At 45.1% G+C, this 22,821-nt stretch overlaps 1 protein-coding gene and 1 pseudogene across 1 annotated transcript in view; both read left to right on the forward strand.

The window, feature by feature from the left end:
- Window positions 1-22,821, forward strand: part of SEL1L3 (SEL1L family member 3) — a 109,552-nt gene that overhangs the window by 22,545 nt on the left and 64,186 nt on the right. Inside the window, exons 3-9 of the mRNA XM_054724015.1 lie at window positions 1,687-1,813; window positions 4,025-4,146; window positions 4,530-4,645; window positions 7,528-7,586; window positions 14,958-15,090; window positions 17,143-17,275; window positions 19,033-19,173. Of these exons, the coding sequence (XP_054579990.1) occupies window positions 1,687-1,813; window positions 4,025-4,146; window positions 4,530-4,645; window positions 7,528-7,586; window positions 14,958-15,090; window positions 17,143-17,275; window positions 19,033-19,173 (831 nt within the window). The remainder of the gene's footprint in view (window positions 1-1,686; window positions 1,814-4,024; window positions 4,147-4,529; window positions 4,646-7,527; window positions 7,587-14,957; window positions 15,091-17,142; window positions 17,276-19,032; window positions 19,174-22,821) is intronic.
- Window positions 15,960-16,079, forward strand: LOC114231069 (U4 spliceosomal RNA; annotated as a pseudogene).

Raw genomic sequence — 22,821 nt, forward strand, 5'->3', positions numbered from 1 at the left:
ACACGGTGGAAGCCAAACCAGAGTTGGGCTGATATCAGCCTCTTGGTGATTTTTTTTTTTTCCTCCCGGATTCCAAAGACACATTGCAGTATTTTTATTTCTAATCCCCCCTCTCCATCCCCATTACCGACCAGCAAGTCCAATGTGCCCAACTTGGGCTCAAATTGTAAAGAAAAAAAGTTTGAAGTGTTTCTGTTGGAAGTGATAATGCCACACTTTTGGGTTTCCAAATGCATCTGTACATAACGAAACAGGTGGGTTTGTGGGCACCGGGGAGATTTGGCTTACTTACTAGTAATTCTATTAGATATGTACACAGAAGCCTGAGATTATGAAAACTTTACTCCTATGATGTCCAAGTATTAATGATCCAGAGGTACCTCTTTCTATAATAAAACGCTTTTATTTTTTTTCATAGAGAAATGAGAGCTGGGGTGTTCATCATCCCAGACTGAGGCTCCCATGATTTGTGCCATATTGGCTTTTGGTAACTTGTACAGAAATCAAACCTTCCCTCTCCAAGAAGCCCAGGGAAATAGAATATTTCCACCATTTTAATCATGGGCGTTTAAACCGAGGAGTACTTTAAAGCAAGAAAAAAGTGATCTTTATTACTAGGTTGAGTTTAGTGAATTCATTCTTTCTGGGGAGAGAGGTATAGGAAATAAGAAATTGACATTAGCCTTGTTTAAAGCAATAGGTATTAAATATAGGTGAAGTAACTCAGTTCTCCCTTTAAGATTTGTTATGGACACCCTCTTTTCTAGAGCCACAGAGTTCTCCCACATTAGCAAAATGAAGTGGAGGGCTCTCTATTTGGTTTTGAGGGGTATGGTTAGTAATATTTGCATAGGGTATTGTGTTGAGTATATTAGAAAAGTCTGCACAGAAGAAAAAAACATAACTGTGCAATTTTAAGAGCATGGATTTCTGAACCCAAACTGCTTGAGTTTGAATCCCAGCTCCACCTCTTACTATATAACCTCCTCTAAGACTCGGCATCTATTAAATGTGAATAATAATAGACCTCATCTCATAGATTGTTGTGAAATTAAATGAGATTTTTTTTTCCCTGAAATGTGCTTTGCATATTGCCTGAGCATAGTCTAAGTGTTAAATAAAAGTCATTATTTTGGCAACTGATCTTCCATTTCTTCACCTGTAAACTGGGGACAATAATGAGGATTAAATGAATGTATATATTTTGTACATTAAGTTATTATTATTTCATAGCATTGTGGACCATAGTGTATGCTGCTGACGTGTTAGCTTACTATTATGACACAAATTCAAAATGCTTTTCTTAGCATTAGAAGGACAGCATGTAAAATGGTTAAGCTCCTAGGAGCTGAGCTCACAACGTGAAATTTGGATCCAACAGTTAGTAGCTGTGTGACCTTAGGCAAGTAATTTTACCTCTCTCTGCCTCAGACTTCTCTGTAGAACGGGGAAAATAATACAGTCTAATTTATGGGGTTGCTATGAAAACTAACTGGGATAGCTCTGTAACGTGCTGAGCAGGTGTGCCTGGTATATAGTCTATGTTTGAGAAATGTTTGCTAAGCTTTGCAGACTATTTCCTTTCAGTGCTTGACTGGAGCGAGGCAGAGGGGTCCGGGAAGAAGGTGATTTGGGAAGCAATGCTTTTCTGGAGATAATTGAAAGGCAGCGTCTTGTCTTTTGCAGATGCGGTCACCCTCCTGGGCTTTCTCTATGCCTCCAGTGGAGAGAACACAGGCATCGTGAAGAAGTTGCCGAGATTTCGGAACCGTGAGCTGGAGGCCACCCGGCGCCAGCGGATAGATTACCCAGTGTAAGACTGGGCAGAGGGTGGGGGCTGGGGGGACCATGCTCTTTTTGTTGTTGTTAATCCTCACCGAAGGATATTTTTTCCATTGATTTTTTTAAAGTATATTTTTATTGATTTCAGAGAAGAAGGAAGAGGGAGAGAGAGAAAGAGAAAGAAACATCAATGATGAGAGAGACTCATTGATCAGCTGCCTCCTGCACGCTCCCCACTGGGGATGGAGCTGCAACCCAGGCATGGGTCCTGTCTGGGAATCGAACTGTGACCTCCTGGTTCATAAGTCCACACTCAATCTCTGAGCCACGTAGTTTAGTTCCATTGATTTTTTTTTTTTTTAGAGAGTGGAATGAGGGAGGGAGGGAGGGAAGGAGGGAGGAAGGAAGGAAGGGAGAAAGGGAGGTAGGGAGGGAGAGAGAGAGAGAGAGAGAGAGAGAGAGAGAGAGAGAGAGAGAGAGAGAAACATCGATGTGAGAGACACATCAATTGGTTGCCTCCCACCTGAGCCCTGAAACTGCAACCCAAGCACCTGCCCTCGACCTGGAATCAAACCTGTGACCCTTTGGTGTGTGGGCCGATGCTCTAACCACTGAGCACACCAGTTAGGGCTGGCCATGCTCATTTTACCTGAGGGCCAGAGCAGGTGAGTGGAATCCCTTAAGAAGACAAGAAAAACCTTTCGCCATATACTTTGAAAAAATGTTGAGATCTACATGGCTTAGGCAGAATTTGTGGACCGGAAAACTTCAAAGTATTCTTGAGTTATTCTTGCACTTACCAACCCTCAATTTGCCTTAGACTTTCCATGTCACGGTCCCAGGAAAGACACAAGTGGGGGGCAAGGTGTGGGAGCCTGAGGCGTTTGCAGGGTTTCGAGGGCAGCCAGCCACAGCCAGCACAGATTGCCGCCTTTGTCCTGCCTTTTCTGTCTTGGAAGATTGGATGAGCTGCTGGAAATCGCACCACTTCTGATCTTCGTTGATTTCAGCAAAATCCCAGATATATATTTTTTCCTTCTGCTGAATTAAAGATGCTGAAAATGGTTCCTGGTTCACCTCAGACGGGATGGATTTAGCAGAGTGATTTAATTCTTCCCCGGCTGCTGGCTGTAGAAAGATCTTGAGTCACTTTACTGAGCGTATGTTCTTGCTAAGCTTCCTTGTAATAACTTATCTTCATGAGCTTGCTCAGCTGGGTGGGTCAGGAGGGAGCTGTGTGGCACCATCTGTCTGCATATCTTACCACTGATTTGGAGGCCAGATTACAAAGCCCAGAATAAGCTAAAGGACTTGTTTGGCTATATCCCCAAAGGGCCCAAGGCCACTGCCACGTTAGCCCCAAACTGTGAATCGGTTCCTGGGGGGATGGAGAGAACTCTGTGCCTTTGTTTTGACCTTGATTCCTGTTTCATGTATGCAGTTACTCCCCGTGCCCCATTTCTGAGCTGCTGGCCACTCACGCAGTGTGTGACACCAAGCAAGTGTTCAGCAAATATTTGCTGAGTGATTGATGGGTCCTATATCTTGGCTAAAATCTATCCTAGTTAAGTTGATGACTGTTATTTTATCCTCTCTCCACAAATCACAGATGTACAATATTTTTTTTCCCCAACTAAAACAGCCCCAATTCAGAAATGAAATAATTAGATTAATTGTCCCATATTGGTCAGCCAGAACTGATACTCAACCTAATGTATGCCTTAAAATAGTATACACGTGTCCCAATTAGCATTAGTGATGCCATTTGCAGATTACGATACTTTTTTCTACCTTACGCTTTTATCCTTGAAAGAGACAAAATTGCTCAGAAAGCCCTAATTATGTTTTTCTTTTAATCATCGAAATTAGAATAGTTTCTTATCAAATCACCCCTTATTAAAATCCAGATTCTCATTCTGCGTCTGGCTTTAGAAGACTTAATCAAGAATTCGAATGGCAGGCCTGTGAGGTTCTCAGAGAGGCACCGAAACAGAGGTTTAGGTGCAGGTAGAATGTCTGCCAGTTGAGTACCATGATGCTTAACTCCTGTCTTTTGCAGTTGCCATAACTATACCTTCTTTGTCTCAAAAACCAAGCTTTGCAAGCTGATCTCCCCGATGAACACCAAGGCAGATCTATCCCTTCATTAAAAAGAAAGCAATTTACTTGGTCATTGTTAACTATAATTACCTGTGCGTGGATGATACCAATCTGCATAATTTCCTCCCCCTCACTCTTATAGGTTTACTGTTTCATTGTGGCTTTATTTACTCCATTATTGCAAGGCCAGTCTCTGCGGGATTCTGTACTTTGTTGATTCCAACGAGATGTACGGCACGCCTTCTGTATTTCTTACCGAAGAGGGTAAGTATGAAATAGAACCTTAAAACGATATTGTCATTTTCTCATGCTCTGTCTATTGGCATATATGTCTGTCTAGAATAAGGAAGATACTGTCAACGTGGCAATTTAGTGAGAGTGATGGTTTTCAAATGCAGGCTTCAAATTAAATTTTTTTTTTTCTGGAAGCTTAAAATAGCTGTCTCTTTACAAAAGAATGCACGCATGCAATTTTTTCTTTTTTTTTTTTCTTTCTGGTTTTGTTTTTGTTTAAAGGGAGAAGGAACGTGAGCTAGTCTGGTAGCTTCTTAGGATAATTGTTGAAAAGGTGTAGCCACTTCATTCACGCCTGAGTTTTTGGTGGTTGTTTTTTTGGTCATTTTCATGAGTTTTAACTTTCCCTTTAGGCCTCTTGCATATTCAAATGCACCTTGTCCAAGGAGATGACCTTGCTGTCAAGACGAAATTCCCCCTGCCTTTGAAGGAGTGGTTTCGCTTGGATATCTCGTTCAATGGAGGCCAGGTACCTATGCGTGCTGCTCTGAGACGCCTATCAGCTCATCACGTAATGTGAAGCCTGGCTTTAACGTCAGGAAGCAAGACAATCTCTAATAGCAAATTTGTGGCAAATGGTAAACTCCTCACAACTATACACTTTTTCAATCAAACTTTTATGGATGGAAGTTTAAATCAAAAGAATCCCATCCCATTTAATTGGGTCTTTAAAGTGCTTCTTTCGACCATACTGTGAATGAGTAAATAAAATAGCCGGCTATATAGCCACAATTATCCGAGGAATCCAGCGCTTTTCCCCTGGCGAGATAGGCTTTGTGGAGATAAATGCGAAAACAGCACCAGCCATGTTTATATAGTGTCATTGGATCTACAGCTTTTTTTTTTTTTTTTTTACAGGAAATTTATTAGTTAGTGGAGTCAAGAAATTGTTTGACTGTTTTTGGCAATTGAGACAATTGCTTATGTTTGGCATAAACAGACAAATAATAATTAACAAACCTAAGTGATAATCCTAGTGGGACGAAGGGTGTTTTTCTACTTCGTGCTATAAAAAAAAAAAATGTTCATAACTGTTTCAAACTCTCATAAGGCAGATATTATGGATTATGGCAAATCCGCTGTTATAATTGAATGCAATTCCCTTTTTCAATCTACACAATGTCAGTATGCTACTTTTTCTTCTGGTGACTTTATTTTCTCATCGGCTTTCCTTATTGATTTGTGATTTTCCGGCAACAAAACTGGAAGAGACGTCTTGTTTGTCTCGTGTATTATTAGATGGTACGCAGACCTCCCTCGGTGGCCAGGTTTATCTCATTTCCTTTTTCTGAAGAGAAAAGAAATCAGGCCAGTCCTTGTTGCATTACTGAGAAGAGTCTGTGAGATGTTGGCTAGGGTTGTTTTTATGTTGGTTTATTTCTTTAACGATGTTAGGTGACATCGCTGTGGTCCGTGTTTTAGCTTCTCATTTCCATGACCATTTTGATGGCATAGCTTGGTTGCTGCTTTTCTCCTAACGAGGTCAGCTTAGGACTATGTGTCACTTAGGTATCAAATCACGTTAGAGCAAATCACAGATCTTATTTTGCACCTGCTGTATGCAAGACACTGTGCTCAAGCAGCTTATAGACTATTTTGGGGATTAACATTGAGCGGGTGAAGGGATGTCATAAGGTGAGCTTAATTGCCAAATGACTCACAGTGATTTGGAGACGAGAGACAGCGCTTCATGCTGGGATGCTCAGGGAAGCTTTCACAGAGAGGGTTCCTACGGATGGGCAGGTTGAGATGCAGAAGAGAGCCGGGAGCATCATAGCATATCGCTGGGGGTGAGCGGATAAGCCAGTTTGACCAGAGTAGAAATTTGTAGACCACGGGACACTAATAGTAGAAAACATGTCTTCAGGGCTAGCATGTGGAGAATCTTGATTATCATGGAATTTGGGTTTCTGCTTGCAAAGCAGCAGGGTGTTGTGGAAGCTTTGAGAGCAGAAGAAGAGTAAATCAAAGTAGTTCTTTAATTAAAGAGAAGGATTCAATGGCAGAGCACATGCTCGGATAAAGCAGGAGAGAAGAATTAGGCAGGCCAGATGGGGTGGAAAGAAAAAAGATTTTTTTTTTCCTAGTAGACTTTTTATCTGTTTCCTTTCCATTCCATCAGTTCTGCCTAAAAAATGTAGGCCCCGAAACAATACTTAATTGTTTTCCTACACAAAATCCATCTCTGTGGTGGGACGCCCATATTCATCACTTTGACTAAATGGACAAATTGAATGAAAGTGAATGGTTGGTTTGGAGAAACAACTGGCTTGAGTCATTTCCTTCATTTTGTAGTTGGCTGAATTGGGTTGGTTTTTATGGGCTCGTTTGTCTTTCAGAGACACGGTGTTGTAGGCACATCTTTGAGAACCTAGTTAGGCCCGCACGTGTTTGGCAAACACTGGCTCTGGGCTAGCGCTAGGAGGGTAAAGAGCTTCTTAACACCAGGGGTTTGTGTTGGAATCCAAGATGCCAAGAAGAATACATGACATTTAATGACAGCTGATAACATCTGGGACACAAACATTGTCACCATTGAAATGACTTGGGAAAAGAGAGTGGGAAACAGCAGTGCGTGAAGCCAGTCGGCACCAATTTTGTCTCCCGCCCCCACCCCGCCCCCCAAGGCTTTCATGGAATTCGATAAAAATTTCAAAAACTCCTTGTAGTAGTCTATGCATTTTCTTGTCTTCCTTCCTTCCTTCCTTCCTTCCTTCCTTCCTTCCTTCCTTCCTTCCTTCCTTGTTTACGATTTTTAAAATTGATTTTTAGAGAGAGGAAGAGAGAAACATCAATGTGAGTGCAGAACATCCATCGGCTATCTCTTTGGCTTGTAGTTTGGAAATCTCTGAAACCCACCAGGAAAAACTGCTTTACAGATCTTTTTACTATATCAAGTCATTTAGAGAAATTAAATTTCTTAAGTCTTGCCCTCGCTGGTTTGGCTCAGTGGATAGAGCATCAGCCTGTGGACTGAGGGGTTCCAGGTTCAATTCCAGTCAAGGGCACATTCCTGGGTTGCGGGCTCGATCCCCGGTGGGTGTAGAAGGCAGCCAATCAATGATTCTCTCTCATCGTTGATGTTTCTATTTCTCCTTCTCCCTTCCTCTCTGAAATCAATCAATCAATCAATATATATATATATATATATATATATATATATTATAAAAATAAATAAATTTCTTAAGTCTTAAAATACACACAGGGCTAGTAAACTGTTAATTTTATTTTTGCAGAAACTGATCAGGCAAAAGGCTATGCACCCCTTTTTGAGTAATTTATATTCAGGACTATATTTATGATGTGGGGTGTTAAAGCATAACTGATTCTTGTGTACCTCTCCCACCACAGGTAGTAGTCACCACCAGCATTGGACAGGATTTGAAAAGTTACCACAATCAGACCATTAGGTAAGTGTGATCTTTCTTGTGATTCAAATGTTGCTGAATGAGGGTTAAGGAATCTTCATGCCTTAGCCTTCAACCCTAACGTTATTTGTTATTCTCACACCTCCTTATTCAGCTTTCCAAGCATGGACTAATCTGCCCTGTGGCTAGTCTTTGTACTTTTTTTTTTCTTTCTCCTTCTTACTGCCCACAAACTCTTCCTTTTGCCCCACAACCTTTTTTCCTAAACAGGAGAAACTACTTCTCTCTCCAGACCGCATTGTAAATTCTTTCTTTCATGGCATTTTGTATTATTCATTTTCTTTGAAATTATCTTCTACGAAGGATTCTGAAAAATAAATCAAAATATTAATGTTGCTTATTGAGAATGGTTGGTAACGTTGGCCTAGTATAAGACATAAAAGCAGACAGTCTTCATATTTATGTTTATAATCTAAATTTGAAATGTATGCAACTATTGATATTGGTGTAACTTTTCATCTTTATAGAACTGTTCTCTATAAGAGTTATAGAAACTGAGGATTGGGTCCTTTGCCTTGTATTTCATAATTTTTTTTTTTTGAATTTGCTTCTTCATCCCTGTATAATAGCAGGTGTTAGTGGCAGAACCACAGGGCAACCTTCTTTAGGAACTCAGGATACCTCATCATAGTTTGATAATCCTATATAATAAAAGCCTAATATGCTAAGTGGCCAGTTGGCCAGTTGGCCACTCACCCAATCAAAGTGTAATATGCTAATGATATGCTAAGGCTGCTCAACCGCTCGCTATGACATGCACTGACCATCAGGGGGCAGACGCTCTGACCAGTAGGTTAGCTTGCTGCTGGGGCCTGGCTGATCAGGACTGAGCAAGATGGGCCGGACACACCCTGGAGCCCTCCCACAGTCCCTCCCCAACTGGCCAACCTCCCTCATCCCAATCCCACATGCCAGGCTGAGGGACCTCATTGGTGCATGAATTCATGCACTGGGCCTCTAGTATATATGTAACCAAATGCTTAAGAATGAGTCTAAAGAACAGAAACAAAAATTACCAGCTTCGAACATATAGTATTTTTTAAAATGTATCAGGACAGTTGGACACCTTGCCTGGGCTGGGGTGGGGGGTCATTCGTCCCCCCTGTAGTCATTGACTACATCAAGCACAAAGCTGCCTTTCCAAACACTTCCATTCACTCAAAGGCCCCTCACAACTCGTATTTTCTTGAAAACCAATTATTACTGCAAGGAAAGCAAACAGGAGGAGACAGGGGAATAAAGGGACATACTCTCTACTCCCCGCCCCGCCACCCCCTCACCTCAGCCATTTCTGTTTGTATTTAAGCCAAGCTGATTCCTTTTAGGCCCTGGGCACATAGAACAATTCTTAGTGTCATGGCCGGATTAGAGGATTAGAGTTATAGGAAAGGCTAAAGAAGTGTTACTCCTTAACGTGCACAGATAGGTCAGTGGTGACTTGATAGCTCTATTGTACGTAGACCGAGGCCCAAGACTGGAGCAGAAGTCTGCATGTGCACTGACTGGATTTAGACCAGCCCAAAGGCAGTTGGCAGGTGTGAGTTTTGCTGTGTAACAGGTGGCTGTGAACTCTTCTCTGAAGAGTGAAAGAATAGGAAGGCCCTCGCGTTTGCTTTGGTGAAACGGATGATAGTGGCTCTTTGGAAATCCCTCGAGTACCCTGTAAAGGGGACTCCAGAAATTCAGGGTTTGTGTTTCAGGATATGAAGTCTAAAATAATCCCTCCCTCAGCCCAGCCCAGCCAGCATAGCTCAGTGGTTGAGTGTCGACCTATGAACCAGGAGGTCATGGTTCAATTCCTGGTCAGGGCACATGCCTGGTTTGGGGCTCAACCCCAATGGGGGTTGTGCAAGAGGCAGCCAATCAATGATTCTCTTTTTTTTAAAAATATATATTTTTTATTGATTTTTCACAGAGAGGAAGGGAGAGGGATAGAGAGTTAGAAACATAGATGGGAGAGAAACATCGATCAGCTGCCTCCTGCACACCTCTCACTGGGGATGTGCCCACAACCAAGATACATGCCCTTGACCGAAATCGAACCCGGGACCTTTTAGTCCGCAGGCCGATGCTCTATCCACTGAGCCAAACCAGTCAGGGCTCAATGATTCTCTTTCATAAATCATGTTTCTATTTCTCCCTCTCTCTTCCTCTCTGAAATCAATAGAAATATATTTATTTAGAATAATCCCTTCCCTTTCTCCCTTGACACCCACCTCCAACCCCAGGACATTTATGACCACCAATTGAATTTCATAGGCTCTTTTTCATTTTTTATGTAAAGGCTTTCTTTCCTTCTAAATTCCAGAAATCTAGAGGCTGACATGAGTGAATCATAGACGCAGAGGTCACAGTATGATCCAGAGCTGGGAACAGGGTGAGGAGAGAAAGCGGGGGGAAAAGCCAACCACCCTCAGTATTGTGTGTATTTGCTGGGGCTGCTGGAGCAAAGTCCCACAAACTGAGTAGCTTCCACCACAGAAACATATTGTCTCGCCATCGAAGTCCAAGGTCACGGTGTCAGCAGAGCCATGCTCCCTCTGAAGTCTCCAGAGACGGGTCTGACCCAGGCCTCTTTCCCAGCCCCGGCAGTTCTTTGACATGTGGCAGCATAACTCCAGTCTTCACGTGGTGTTCACACGGGTGTGCGTGTCTGTCTTTGCCCAAAGTTCCTCTGATTATGAGAACCCCAGGCACGTGGGATTAAGGGCTCCTAGGATGGCCTCCTCTTAAGTCACTACATCTGCAATGACCCTGTTTCCAATAGGGCCACATTATGAGGCCCTTGGGAGTTCAGACTTCAACATACGAATGCTGAGGGGGGATACAATTCAACTCATAACAATAATCACGGTAGCTAACATTTACTACAATATTTTCTACAATCAAAATTAATGTCAGGACTCCATGATGAACAGAATATCACAGTGTTAAGAAAAGACAAAATCAGTGTGGTCATAGAAGATTGTAGAGATGAGGGCTGGTTTCCCGGTACGTATACACACCAATCCAACATCCCAGGTAAAACACCGAAGTGAGTCCTTACCTGGCAATACTGGCAGTGCTCACACCCAGGAGTGCCCTCCCCACCCTCAGCTGCCCTTCCCTGATCCCTGGAACCTCTCCCATCAAACTAAAGCATTAACACCAGGCCCCCTGGGGTCCTTGTGGTTAGATATTTGCAGTTGCACTTTCAGAGTGGGCCAAGCCAGTGGACTAAATAGTCCAGATGTTTCTAGAGGTTCCAAGGAAAGCCTCTTCACCTTCCTTTCTATTTAGTTCTTAAAGTGCAAACATAATGACAGCTGCTCTCCCACAGCAGTGGTGTAGGAAGGTCAGTAACTGACTGCTCAAAAGTGCAGTGCTACCCATGCATGAAAGGCTGCCAGCAACACTTGGTGGCAGGTAACAACTGAACACCTGTATAGTGTCAAATTCACTCACCCATCCATCCGCCCTTCCGTCCGCCCTTCCGTCCACTCATCCATCCATCCCCATCCATCCATCCATCCATCCATCCATCCATCCATCCATCCATCCAGTTTATATTCACTCATTCAGCACAGCGGCCACGTGGCAGACACAGTGCTGGACTCGGACCAAATACAGTCAGTCCCTGCCTTCCTGGAGCTACGAAGTCTAGTGGGGGAGACAGATCTTCGACAAATACACAAATAAATTTAAAATGACAAATTGTGGCGAATGCTGGGAAGGAAAGGAGTAAGGCAGCCTGAGAAGATGACAAAGGGTCAGCATTTAGAGCAGGTCCTGAGGGAATGACATTAAAGATGAGAATTACTCTCAGGAGTGAGGGGGGCAGCTAGTTGGCGGCTCCAAGTTCCCCTATGAAAGCCCCCTCGAGCTGGAGCTGTTTCCTGATCCTGAGTGAGGTCTGTTTGACAGCACTGGCTGCCCATGCTCTGCAGTTATAACCCGGGAAGCTCTCCTACGTCCAGATGAGAGTAGACGTCTGCCAGTGTGTCTGAGTTTTCTAAAGGAACCAGCCTGGGTGCTGGAAGATCCAGCTCAGCTCTTATGTCAGAGAAATGGATGACCACCATGCAGTGCACCCCACAAGGAATCACTTGCAATGAGGATTTTAGAGGAGAAAAAAATGTTGGAGACCAAGCTGGAAAGATCTCCTATTTGGTTATATTATCATCATGATGAAAAAACTAAAAAACATAACCCAGTATCATAGGCACCAAGTAATTTATTGTTCAACGTCAGTTAAAGCAACGTTCTATTTTAAAAAGATACCTTAACCATTTTATTTTAACTAAAAGATAGAAATGTACAATCATGGCCAGTCTTTCCAGGTAGGGCTTTTCCTTTGAATACGAACCTCCCGATCAGAGTTCTCTCTGATCTTTTGAGTAAACGGCATGCAGTGTCTGTTTCTTCCAATGAAAAGGAAACAAAGACACTTGTAAAATGATCAGAGCCTAAAATCCATCTAGATGTCTTTGATTTCTTTTTCCAGTCTTTTACAATTGTCTTACTTCCACAACAATTTTTCAGTAACCTTTTTTTTTTTTTTTTGTCAGAGAGGAAGGGAGAGGGAGTGAGAGATAGAAACATCAGTGATGGGAGAGAATCCCTGATCGGCTGCCTCCTGCACACCCCACACTGGGGATCAAACCCACAACCCTGGCATATGCCCTGATGGGGAATTGAGCTATGACCTCCTGGTTCATTGGTCAACGCTCAATCACTGAGCCACACTGGTTGGGCAGTAACCATTTTTTAACTGAGTCTCCTCGAAGTATTCAACTCAGAATGAACAACTTCTTTTTTTACAGAATGAACAACTTCTGCTCCACCCATATTTTATTGGGTAACATAATATCTACACTAATAAAAGAGAAACATGCAAATTAACCATCACTCTGCTACACCCACTAGCCAATCAGGAGGAAATATGCAAATTAGAAGGACAAACATGGCGGCCACCCAGCTGCTCCAGGTGCGGAGTGGCCAGTTGGGGCAGGACACCTACTATGGGAGGGCTAAAGGGGCAAAGGGATCTACCAGAGTGGCACTCTGGCAAAGCGAACACAAAGACTGCAGACTCCGGAGTCTGCAGCAAAGACCAAGACGGCAGTCTCCAGCCGGGGTCTGCAGCAAAGACGAAGAAGGCAGACACTGGCCAGAGCAAAGGCCTGTGTCCCGGATGCCGGAGGAAAACCGGTGCTGGAAGCCAAGGGAAGGAAGGCCTATTGCACGAATCTCTTCGTGCAGTGGGCCTCTAGTTTAAATATATTGTACAATTAAGTGACCATACAATTGGCATTAACATGTTTGGAAACAAACACATCTGACTTGTACTAAGCATGTCACTCAAGAGGTGGTAGAAAAAGTCCAACTGTGGACTAGGTTAATAATAATAATAATCATAAAGTTATGGTGCCTACTATGTGCCAGGCACTGTTCTAAATGCTTTGTTTAAATACTAGTTCATTGAATCCTCTCAACAATGCTGTAGACAGGTATTATTATGATGTCCATTGATAAAATGAGAAACAAGGCTCCAGCATGCAGGGATGGGCCGTCAGGGGAGCGGGCAGGCTGGTTAAGCAGGTTTCCTGAGAGCTTTTACTCCAGAAGCATTGCTTGGTACCCACGGGGTGCCGGGTATTGTCTCAGGAGGGCAGTTCAAGTCTTTCCAAGGCCTAGGAAAACAGTCAGTGCACAGCTCTGAGATAATAACTTTGTGGTCCCACCTAAAATAAGCGAGGGGAAGAGACCGTCCTCTTCTCCTGGTCCTTCAATTCTGAGATTCTGCAAAGAGAACTATGGGGAGAGGAAGCACTTCTTTTCCATGTGAGTTGCCTTTGTTTAAAGCGCAATCCGGAGTGCTCATTCCTCATTTGGTTCTGTCTGCAGGGGCCCATCTCAGGCCCATCTAGTCACTCTTTTGTCTCCCTCTCCAGCTAGATGTGCCTGCTAAGGGTCAGGTTCCTTGCTAACAGTCAGCCCCCTCCTCCCCCCACTCCCTGCTTGGCTTTTTTTGATGCAGCCGCTGGTAGCTTTCTCTGTCCCCACGAGCATCACCCTGGCCCGTTGCCCCCGTGGCTCGCTGGGCTCCTGGAGGCCTACCTGACATTTTATGCTCTTTCTTTCTGCTTCCATCTGCCTTCTGCGCTCCCTGGCTCTTTGCTCTTTGCCTGGCTTGATGTCCACCCCCACCCACTTGCTGGTCACATATGCTCTCATCGCACCTTTCCTATTTTAATTTTTAAATAAATAGGCAATTAATGCACATGGTTTAAAAAAAATTAAAATGATATGAACAGGTCTACAGTTAGATGTCTTGCCTCTCTCTCTGCCCCATCCATTCCACCCCTAACATCCCCACCCTGTGCCATGAGGAAATACTGTATTTGTTTCCTGTATACTTACAAAGTTTTTATGCAAATACAAAAAAATATATTCATTTTCCTCTTTCGTAGGTTAAAAGTATACCCTTTGTTCTGCACTTTTGTTTTTATATTTTTCACTTAAGCAGTGAATTTTGGAGATCTCTCCAGGTCAGCGCACTGAGTCCCCATCCCTTGTTTAAGCTGTGTAGTGAGAGAGCTCACGGCCAGGCCCCAGGATGGATGTGGTCAGTCCTCACTGACAGACATCTGGAGCCCTCCAGTCTCTGGTGAATATAATCAAGGTTGCAAGGAACAGCTTTGGGCATTTTATTTGTGCTAACCCAGTTTTCCTTCCATTTTCCTTCCTGATCCTTTGAGTCTTTGAGGACAAAGCGGACTTTCGTTGTGTCACCTGTGCTGACCTTTTGTCTTTGGCCAAGACCTTTGACCTTGCTGTGGCCTCCTCCTCCTAACTGAATTTACATAAGTTCTTATTTAATAGGATATGTTTTTAGTTTTTCTCCACAGATGCCTTCTATCCATTCAAGGTTTTTTTTTGTGGGTTTTTTTTTTTTCCTGTTAGAGTGAAATAGTTCCTGTTATGGCCAGCAATTCTGAATAATTTTAATGATTCCAAACAGTTTCACCAATTTCAATAGCCATTCCTTTCTGACAGTGAGCCAGGCACTCAGCTAGACGTTTTATGTCTTTCTATTCACTTAATTCTTTTAATGATCCTATAAGTGAGGAACTAATTTACTAATAAGAAAACTCAGTCTCAGAGAGGTTAAGCCACTGGTTCGAGGTCACACAGCTGGTAAAGAGCAGAGTTGGAATCGTAGCCCAAGCCTGCCTAACTCCACCATCATCTCATCTGCTAGAACTCAGAGTGAAGGGCCTGTGGGAATTTGGGATAAGTTAATGAGGGTCAATGCAAGAGTTTCTTTGTCAAAATCTGATTCAAGCACAGAGCCTTTGTGTTTTTCTGTAGATTCCTGGAGGACTTGCATTATAATGACACTGCTGGGTACTTCATTATCGGAGGGAGCAGGTATGTGGCCGGCATCGCAGGGTTTTTCGGACCCCTGAAATACTACCGCCTCCGCACCCTGCACCCTGCACAGGTGAGCCCTAGGGATCGAGGCGAAGTTTGTGGGTGCTCATGGGTGTGTGGCTCAGGCTTGGAACCCTGGGGAAACAAAAGATTTATTTAAGCGGGATCTCTCATCGGCTCTGTCACCAAACATTATTAATATTGAGTCGTTTCCCCTAGCTAACACGATAATAGATTTCTGTTAACGTTTGGTTCATTTAGTACTCATAAAATGGAAACCATTTACTTCCTCTGTTTTAATAACCACTGGCTTAATTATAGAGTAGGTTTTTATCAGGCTGTTGCCCATCCAGTGATTAAACTAATGAAAGGAGAGAGTCTTAGTTATTTGGTAAAAAGCTTCCGTTAGATGCTATTTTTTAAAGTAGCAACGGAGCAGCCTCGCTAGCAGATGAGGTTCTGTTCACCACGCCCTTCAGAAACTCGGGCCTCCCGCTCACACCAGAGGGCTTTGTAGCTGCTGTTGGATGGCTCTCACTTCCGAACCCACCCCCCGAAAGCACCTGTCCAGGTGCCTAGGCCAGCCCTCGGGGCTGCTGCCCAGGGCGGAGGCTGCCCCACCATGGCCTTCACAACCATTGTTTTCTCTGCTTTTGTAAAGAGATCACTGAATACCTGAAAAAGGAACTTTCTTTCATTCCTGTGACCCCGTGGGGTTTGTTCTGGAAAAAGCAAGAGTCACTAGACAGAGTCATTGAGGAAAAAATGAGGATCCCTACCACCCATGGTGCATCTTAGTACCCCAAGTGAGAGACCTCTATGAAGAGGAAAAAATGAGATTTATTCATTTGTGCGGCCAATACTTATTGAACACCTACTCTGTGCTAGCCTCTGTGCCAGGTGCTAAGGTGTCCAAGGTTAATTAAGATAGTAGCTTTCAGCTTTGCGTAGTGGCAGTATCATAGCCAATGAGGTTTATCCAAGGTGTGATTATCGCTAATTGAAGAAAAAAAAAAAGATAGTAGCTTTCAAACTTGTTTTTTGAAGATGGTCCACAATAAGAAATTTATTTAATATCATGAACAGTACATATGTATGCCCATATATACACACACATATACATATATACACATACATATACACACCCTTGCTACGTTCAGTGTACTGTGTTTTATTTTTTTTTAAATCACTGCTTGTGACAGCCACTAAAGTGATTTCATAACCCTCTAATGGGTCACAACCTATATTCTGAAAACCACTGAGTTAGGACAGGCCTTTATATATATTGATTTCAGAGGGGAAGGGAGAGGGAGGGACAGATAGAAACATCAATGATGTGAGAGAAACATTGATCGGCTGCCTCCAGCACACCCTCTTCCCCCGCCCCCTGCCCCCAGGGTATCAAGCCCACAATCCAGGCATGTGCCCTGACTGGGAATCGAACCGTGACCTCCTGGTTCACAGGTCAATGCTCAACCACTGAGCCACATTGGCCAGGCCGTGAGACAGGCCTTTTTTCTTAAGGAGCTTCCTTATCTCTCTTAAGCAAATATGTCATGAAAGAATGTGGTATGTGCATTCATTCAGATGTGAGCACAGTGTTTGGGAGCACCGAGGTGGGAACATGGATGAGGGCAACCAGGTGAGGGTGGGGTAGGCTGTTAGGGAAGCTTCCCGGAAGTGATGACCTTGAATCTGGCCCTTGGAAGTTGAGTAGGAGCCTGCCAAGCAGAGGAAAACAGGAGAAGGGCTCCCAGTCAGCTGCACAGCACAGGTAGACTTCCTGTCCCTTGAGAACTGAAGAGGAGATGAATATGATTTTCTGGGGTCAGCATGCGGTGGGAGCAAGAAGAGGGTGGAGGCCTGGCCTCTGGGAAAGCCTGGCATTTAAGAAGCTCTGCGGAGGAGAAGATGCCACAAAAAGAAGGCAGAAGGAAGTGGCCAGAGCCAGAGTGTCCTTGAATTACACCCTCCCTTTGCGAATCCAGATTGGATGATCTGAGTACAAACAAGCCAGCTGGTAATGTCAGAGGGAGAAGGACATCAGCCCGGACACAGCCTCATAGGTATTTGATGGGTGTTTGATGACAATTGATCACTTGATTTTCTTGCCTACTTATAGATTTTTAATCCCCTCCTTGAGATGCAACTTGCTGAACAAATCAAGTTATATTACAAAAGGTGTGCAGAAGTTCAAGAAATAGTGTCTGTGTACGCATCCACAGTACAGCAAGGCCACGGGACCCAAGAAGCATGTAAGTATTGAGCTTCAGGAGAGCAATCTTTTTTTTTTTAAATATATTTTTTATTGATTTCAGAGAGAGGAAGGGAGAGGGAGAGAGAGATAGAAACATCAATGATGAGAGAGAATCATTGATCGGCTGCCCCTTGCACTCCCCGTACTGGGGATTGAGCCCGCAACCTGGGTATGTGCCCTGGCCGGGAATCGAGCCGTGACCTCCTGGTTCATAGGTCGATGCTCAACCATTGAGGCACGCAGCAGGGCCAGGAGAGCAATCTTTAGCTCTGTGCATCTGTGTCAACACGTTTGGCTTCTTTCTGACGGGGTTGGGATGGAACATATGTGACTTGACCGATGGGGAGAAGTATGACCTCTGCAGACAGATGCAAGGGAAGGTGTCTATTCCACCTGGATTCCAACCAAACCAACGGCTGACAGCAGCCCAGCCTGCCTCGTAGCTTTCGCCGTACGTGGTTTGGTTTAAGCGCATAAATGAGAGTGTTTTGAGCCTCACATTTCATTATTCCCATTCAGAATGGGATCTGAGGCCGGTCTAAGAAAATAAAAATGAATTGGAAAATAAATTAATCATTAGAAACGTTTCCCCATCGGTGCACTTTTGTCTTGGACCATTAATATCTGAATATTAGCTTTCAGAAGTGTTGAACAATGACTTTGTTGTTCGGGGCTCGGTTTTATTTTTTAAATCCTTGAAATCGACTCATGCTGGAAGACATCGGTCATTTGTAACAGAAGGAATGAGTTTCAAATAGAAGGCTTTCGTGCCTGCTCAGAGTGGCGCGGGCATCCTTTCACTCATACGGGGTGTGTTTCTGTTATAAAATGGGTCTCGTCTTGTCTTCCAACGTTCCAGCTCAGATCTGGCACTTACCAATTTCTCTGTGCTAGGGATCTTCTTGCTTAATGTGGTGGCAATAGAGTTAGTCACATATGTTCCTTCTGGAAGAGAAGTTTCTCTGGGGCCTTTGCCATCAGCAAAAGCAAATTGAGTATTTCAGTGCTTCCCCCCTACCTCTCCATCTCCAGATCTGAACTTCCCGTTTTAGGCCAGGGAGGAACGGATGCGTTGTGAACATACCCCAGTCCCACAGGGTTCCCGTAGCACAGTCCCAGGGAGTGACTGGAGGTGGTGATAGGTAAACGTGGAAGGACGGCTCTTCTGCAATTCGATTTAAGAATAGGCTATACTGGTCCCCAGCTATTGCTCTCACTGCTGAATCATCCAGAAAATATGATGCTGTCAGAAGAGAGGGGAGATATATAGGAATAGGAATATCCTGAGCAGGAAAGAAACTGATATTGATAGCTGATGACATTGTAGGAGAGGTAGCCTGCGTGGGCAGGCCAGCCTTGCATGCTGATCTGTTTGGGGCATTGGGATGAATTTTCTACCATCTACCGCCTTGTGTCCCGGGGGATCGTTGGACTTTGCTCCTCAGCTCACACTGCCAACAAAATGGCCTAGATATTGGCCTCCTGGGGACCAGTCCGAGGCCAGCTGCTCATTCTGTAGAATTATTCAACAGCCATCAGCAGCTTTGGCACATTTCCCTCGGACTTGGCTATGAATTTGTGACCTCAAGGCAAAGGCATCGTACCCGTTTCAAATCCCTAATGCAGCCCAACCCATATCCTGCAACGGTACATCTGACCTCTCATTTCTAGTTCCCCTTAGGGGGTAAGGGTGCAGAGAGGGGAGGCTTACCCCGTCCTAAGGGGAGTGGTACCTTATGCTTCCATCTCCTGCAGGTGACCTGCAGAACTCCTACGTGGACCTGAGGCGCAGGTACGGGAGGCCCTCGATGTGCAGAGCCTTCCCCTGGGAGAAGGAGCTGAGAGCCCAGCACCCCAGCTTGTTCCAGTCCCTGATGGAAATGGGTCTGTTGACGGGTAAGTGTGTCTCTGCCTTGCCTTTGGATACCGGTTAGGAAGGCTCCCGGGTTTCCCACCCTCTTTGGTGATTTATGCCTCCAAGTTATTTTTAACCCTCGTCTTCTAGCTTAACTTTAAATTTAAATTCTGCCTTATCCACAACCCTCAATATATCTATGCACACTTCCAACACTAAATACAAAAACTTATATTTAGGAATTGCTTGAGCAACTCTCTCCTTTTTTTTTTATTTTATTGATTTCAGAGAGGAAGGGAGAGGGAGAGAGATAGAAACATCAATGATGAGAGAGAATCATTGATTGGCAGCCTCCTGCACACCCCCTACTAGGGATCAAGCCCAAAGCCCAGGCATGTGCCCTGACTGGGAATGAAACTGTGACCTCCTGGTTCATAGGTGGATGCTAAACCACTGAACCACCCTGGCTGGGTGCTCAAGCAATTCTTTAGTTAAAGCCAAAAACCTCAAGTGGACAGCCTGCAGCCAGAGCTGGTCCCCAAATGCAGTTGGTTTGGCTCAAATATTGTTGTTGATTAAAAAAAAAAAAAAGTTACCAGTATCAAAAAACCTTGTGTAAAAATGTAAATTTTTAGCTTTTCTCAAAACGTTCAAAGACCTGGCAACCTGGCCTGCATCGCAGCAACCCTGGAGGCGAGAGAACGCTCGGGCCATTCGTAGCCTCTTCTCTCTATTTCAGCAGCACCTCACCTGCTTGCCTCTTTCATGGGCCTCACCTGCCTGGCCATAGACACTTGAACTTAAGACCCCTGAGATGCTACTTAAAGTGCATCTCAAGAATCTTCCCAAATGTGGCCAGCTTCTCCCCCTTGCAATTTGGGTTTGCTCAGGAATTCTGTCCCCCCTGTAAGACCATGAGTTCTCTTGAAACCATGCCATTTAGGAAGAAGAGAGAAGCTGAGATGTTCCGTCTGGGGAAGGGGATTCCAAGGGGAAGGGTGATGATAATTATCTTAGAGGTTAGAGGCAACCCCGTGGTGTTCCGGGCACAGGGCTAGACTTTTGAGTCAAGGCATTGCTGAAACTGACTTCTGCTTCATGTAAGAAGGAACTCAAGCCATACGGGATATTTCATCTTTCATTCATTGATACTTGCTGAGTGACTGCTGAGTGACTTGGCCAGATTTCAGAGGTAAGGAAGACAACACAAGGCCCCTGCCCTTGAGGCACAGACTTGAAAGCAAGGAAAAGGGCAATAATATTGAATAAAGGCTGTGGAAGTAAATGGTAAAAGAAGGGCAGAGTCAGTTTTACCTGGGGGGCTGGGATGTTCAGAGGCTCCCAGGGGAGGTGATGCTGGAACTGCTATTTGAAGGGTCAGTAGGTGTTTCCCAGGTAAGTAAATGGAGGTGGGCACTGCAGACAGAGTAGCTTCGGGGAGGTGGGAACAGCACAGCAGTGTTCATGATGGGCAGGGGTTGGAGGCAGGAGAAGGCCTGGAGCGGAATGATTCCCACCAGAGCTCAGACACCATTGGAAGAGTTTGGGCTTTACCTTGTAGGTGATAAGGACCTGTTGAAGGGCTTCAGGCAGCTGGTAGAGGTGGGATCAGATTTGGGTTTTTGAGGTCCCTCTGGCAGCCGTGGGAGGCTGAGAGGAAGCAGGGCTGTGGAGCTGGAAGCAGTAAGTCCATTGCCACGGTCCAGGGGGAGAAGACACAGGCCAGAATGGGACAGAGTGATGGAGTTAATGAGGCCTGTAAAGAGGTTGGCTCAGAGTCAGGCAGGGGAGGCCATGCAGAGTCGTGTGACAGCATAGCCTCTGGACCAGGTGGCCTGGGCCCCATTTCAACTTCGCACACAAACTAGCTGTGTGATCTTTATCCAGTTACTTCATTTCTCTGAGCCTCAGTTTCCTCATCTGCATGATGGGAGTGATAATGGTACCTCTCTCCTAGTGTTGGGTTAAATGAGTTGATCTATATAATAAAAGCCTAAGTGACCGTTATGGTGGAACGACCAGAATGACCAGCAGGGGGCAGACGCTCAATGCAGGAGCTGATGCCTGGTGGTCAGTGCACTCCCACAGGGGAGCACCACTCAGCCAGAAGCCGGGCTCACGACTGGTGACTGGTGAGCACAGAGGCGGTGGTGGGAGCCTCTCCTGCCTCCGAGGCAGTGCTAAGGAGCAGCAAGTAGGCAGGTGGTAAGGAGCGAGGAGTCCTGGACTATGAGAGGGATGTCCCACTGCAGGGGAGTGGGCCTAAGCCAGCAGGCGGACATCCCCCAAGGGGTCTCTGAGAGGGTGCAGGCCTGGCTGAGGGACCCTTCCCACCCCCCCCCCCTTACCCCAGTGCATGAATTTCATGCACCAGGCCTCTAGTAGAAATATAATACTCAGAACAGTATAGCACACAGTAAGCTCTTTGTAAGCAGTGTTTCTGAACCTTGGACTGGATTCTCTGTTGTGCGGGATTTGTCCTCTGCTTTGTGGGATGCTTAGCTGTGTTTCTGGCCTCTATCTGCTAGATATCCATAGCACTCCCTCCCCATGACTCCCTTCTCCGGTTGACAACCAACAACTCCCTCAGGTGTTGGCAAATGTCCCCAAGGAGCCAAATCGCCTCTGGTTGAGAACCACCGCTATACAAGTGTTAGGGCTCTTATCACCCGGCAGAGACAATTCCCAGATTTTTGTTGGTCACCTGGGAGGCGATGGAGCCGCCCTGCAAGACAGGCGACCAGGAGAGGGAGGCCCATGCCGGACAGTGTAGGCCAGTGGTCGGCAAACTCATTAGTCAACAGAGCCAAATATCAACAGTACAACGATTGAAATTTCTTTTGAGAGCCAAATTTTTTAAACTTAAACTTCTTCTAACGCCACTTCTGCAAAATAGACTCGCCCAGGCCGTGGTATTTTGTGGTAGAGCCACGCTCAAGGGGCCAAAGAGCCGCATGTGGCTCGCGAGCCGCCGTTTGCCGACCACGGGTGTAGGCGAAATTGGTTTCTGGGATTTCCAATCCTATTCAAATGTCGTTTTGCCGATTAGGAACACGAGTGAATCAATTCCACAATTCTTTTTAAGGTAAATACTCTCAATAGGATGTTTTCATGTTTTTACAGCTCAGGAGTTTTGTTTATAAGAATTCAGAACGATTTCTTCTCCGTGGAGTTCTGGAAGTGGAATTTAATTAAAAACCCAAATCATGTGCTCCCCAAACCCGAGGACTCCCTGGGCTGTGGTGCTGCCGCTTGTCACATCGCAGCCGGCTGTGAACACCGCTGACCCCAAGGGCCCCCGCAGCCCCCGTTCTGCCTTCAGCCCCTGTTCTCCCAGGTGACGGTGTAGGCTCCTGCAGAGTCCTCATTGAAATTCCTCTCTACCTGGCACACTGCCCTCGCTTGGGGCTGTCACAGTTCTCCGCTCACCCTGGAGAGGCTGGTGCCAGACACTGTGCCCGTTTTCTAACAAGGCTGCGAGCAACGCAGAACACTTGATTTCCTAAATCGAGGGTAAAAAAGTAAGTGTACAGTTCTTACCATATCTTTCCTCCGGTCTATAAATAGAAGAGTAGTAAGACTGGTGTGACTGTGTTTCCATTCCTGGTTTCTCACACACCTTTCCTTCCAAGCTCATCTTGCTGTGCGTGTCTAGCCGGCTCCGGAGGGCTCTGACCCACTCCAGTTGA

The sequence above is a fragment of the Eptesicus fuscus genome, chromosome 2 (assembly GCF_027574615.1).
Source record: "Eptesicus fuscus isolate TK198812 chromosome 2, DD_ASM_mEF_20220401, whole genome shotgun sequence".
NCBI lineage: Eukaryota > Metazoa > Chordata > Mammalia > Chiroptera > Vespertilionidae > Eptesicus > Eptesicus fuscus.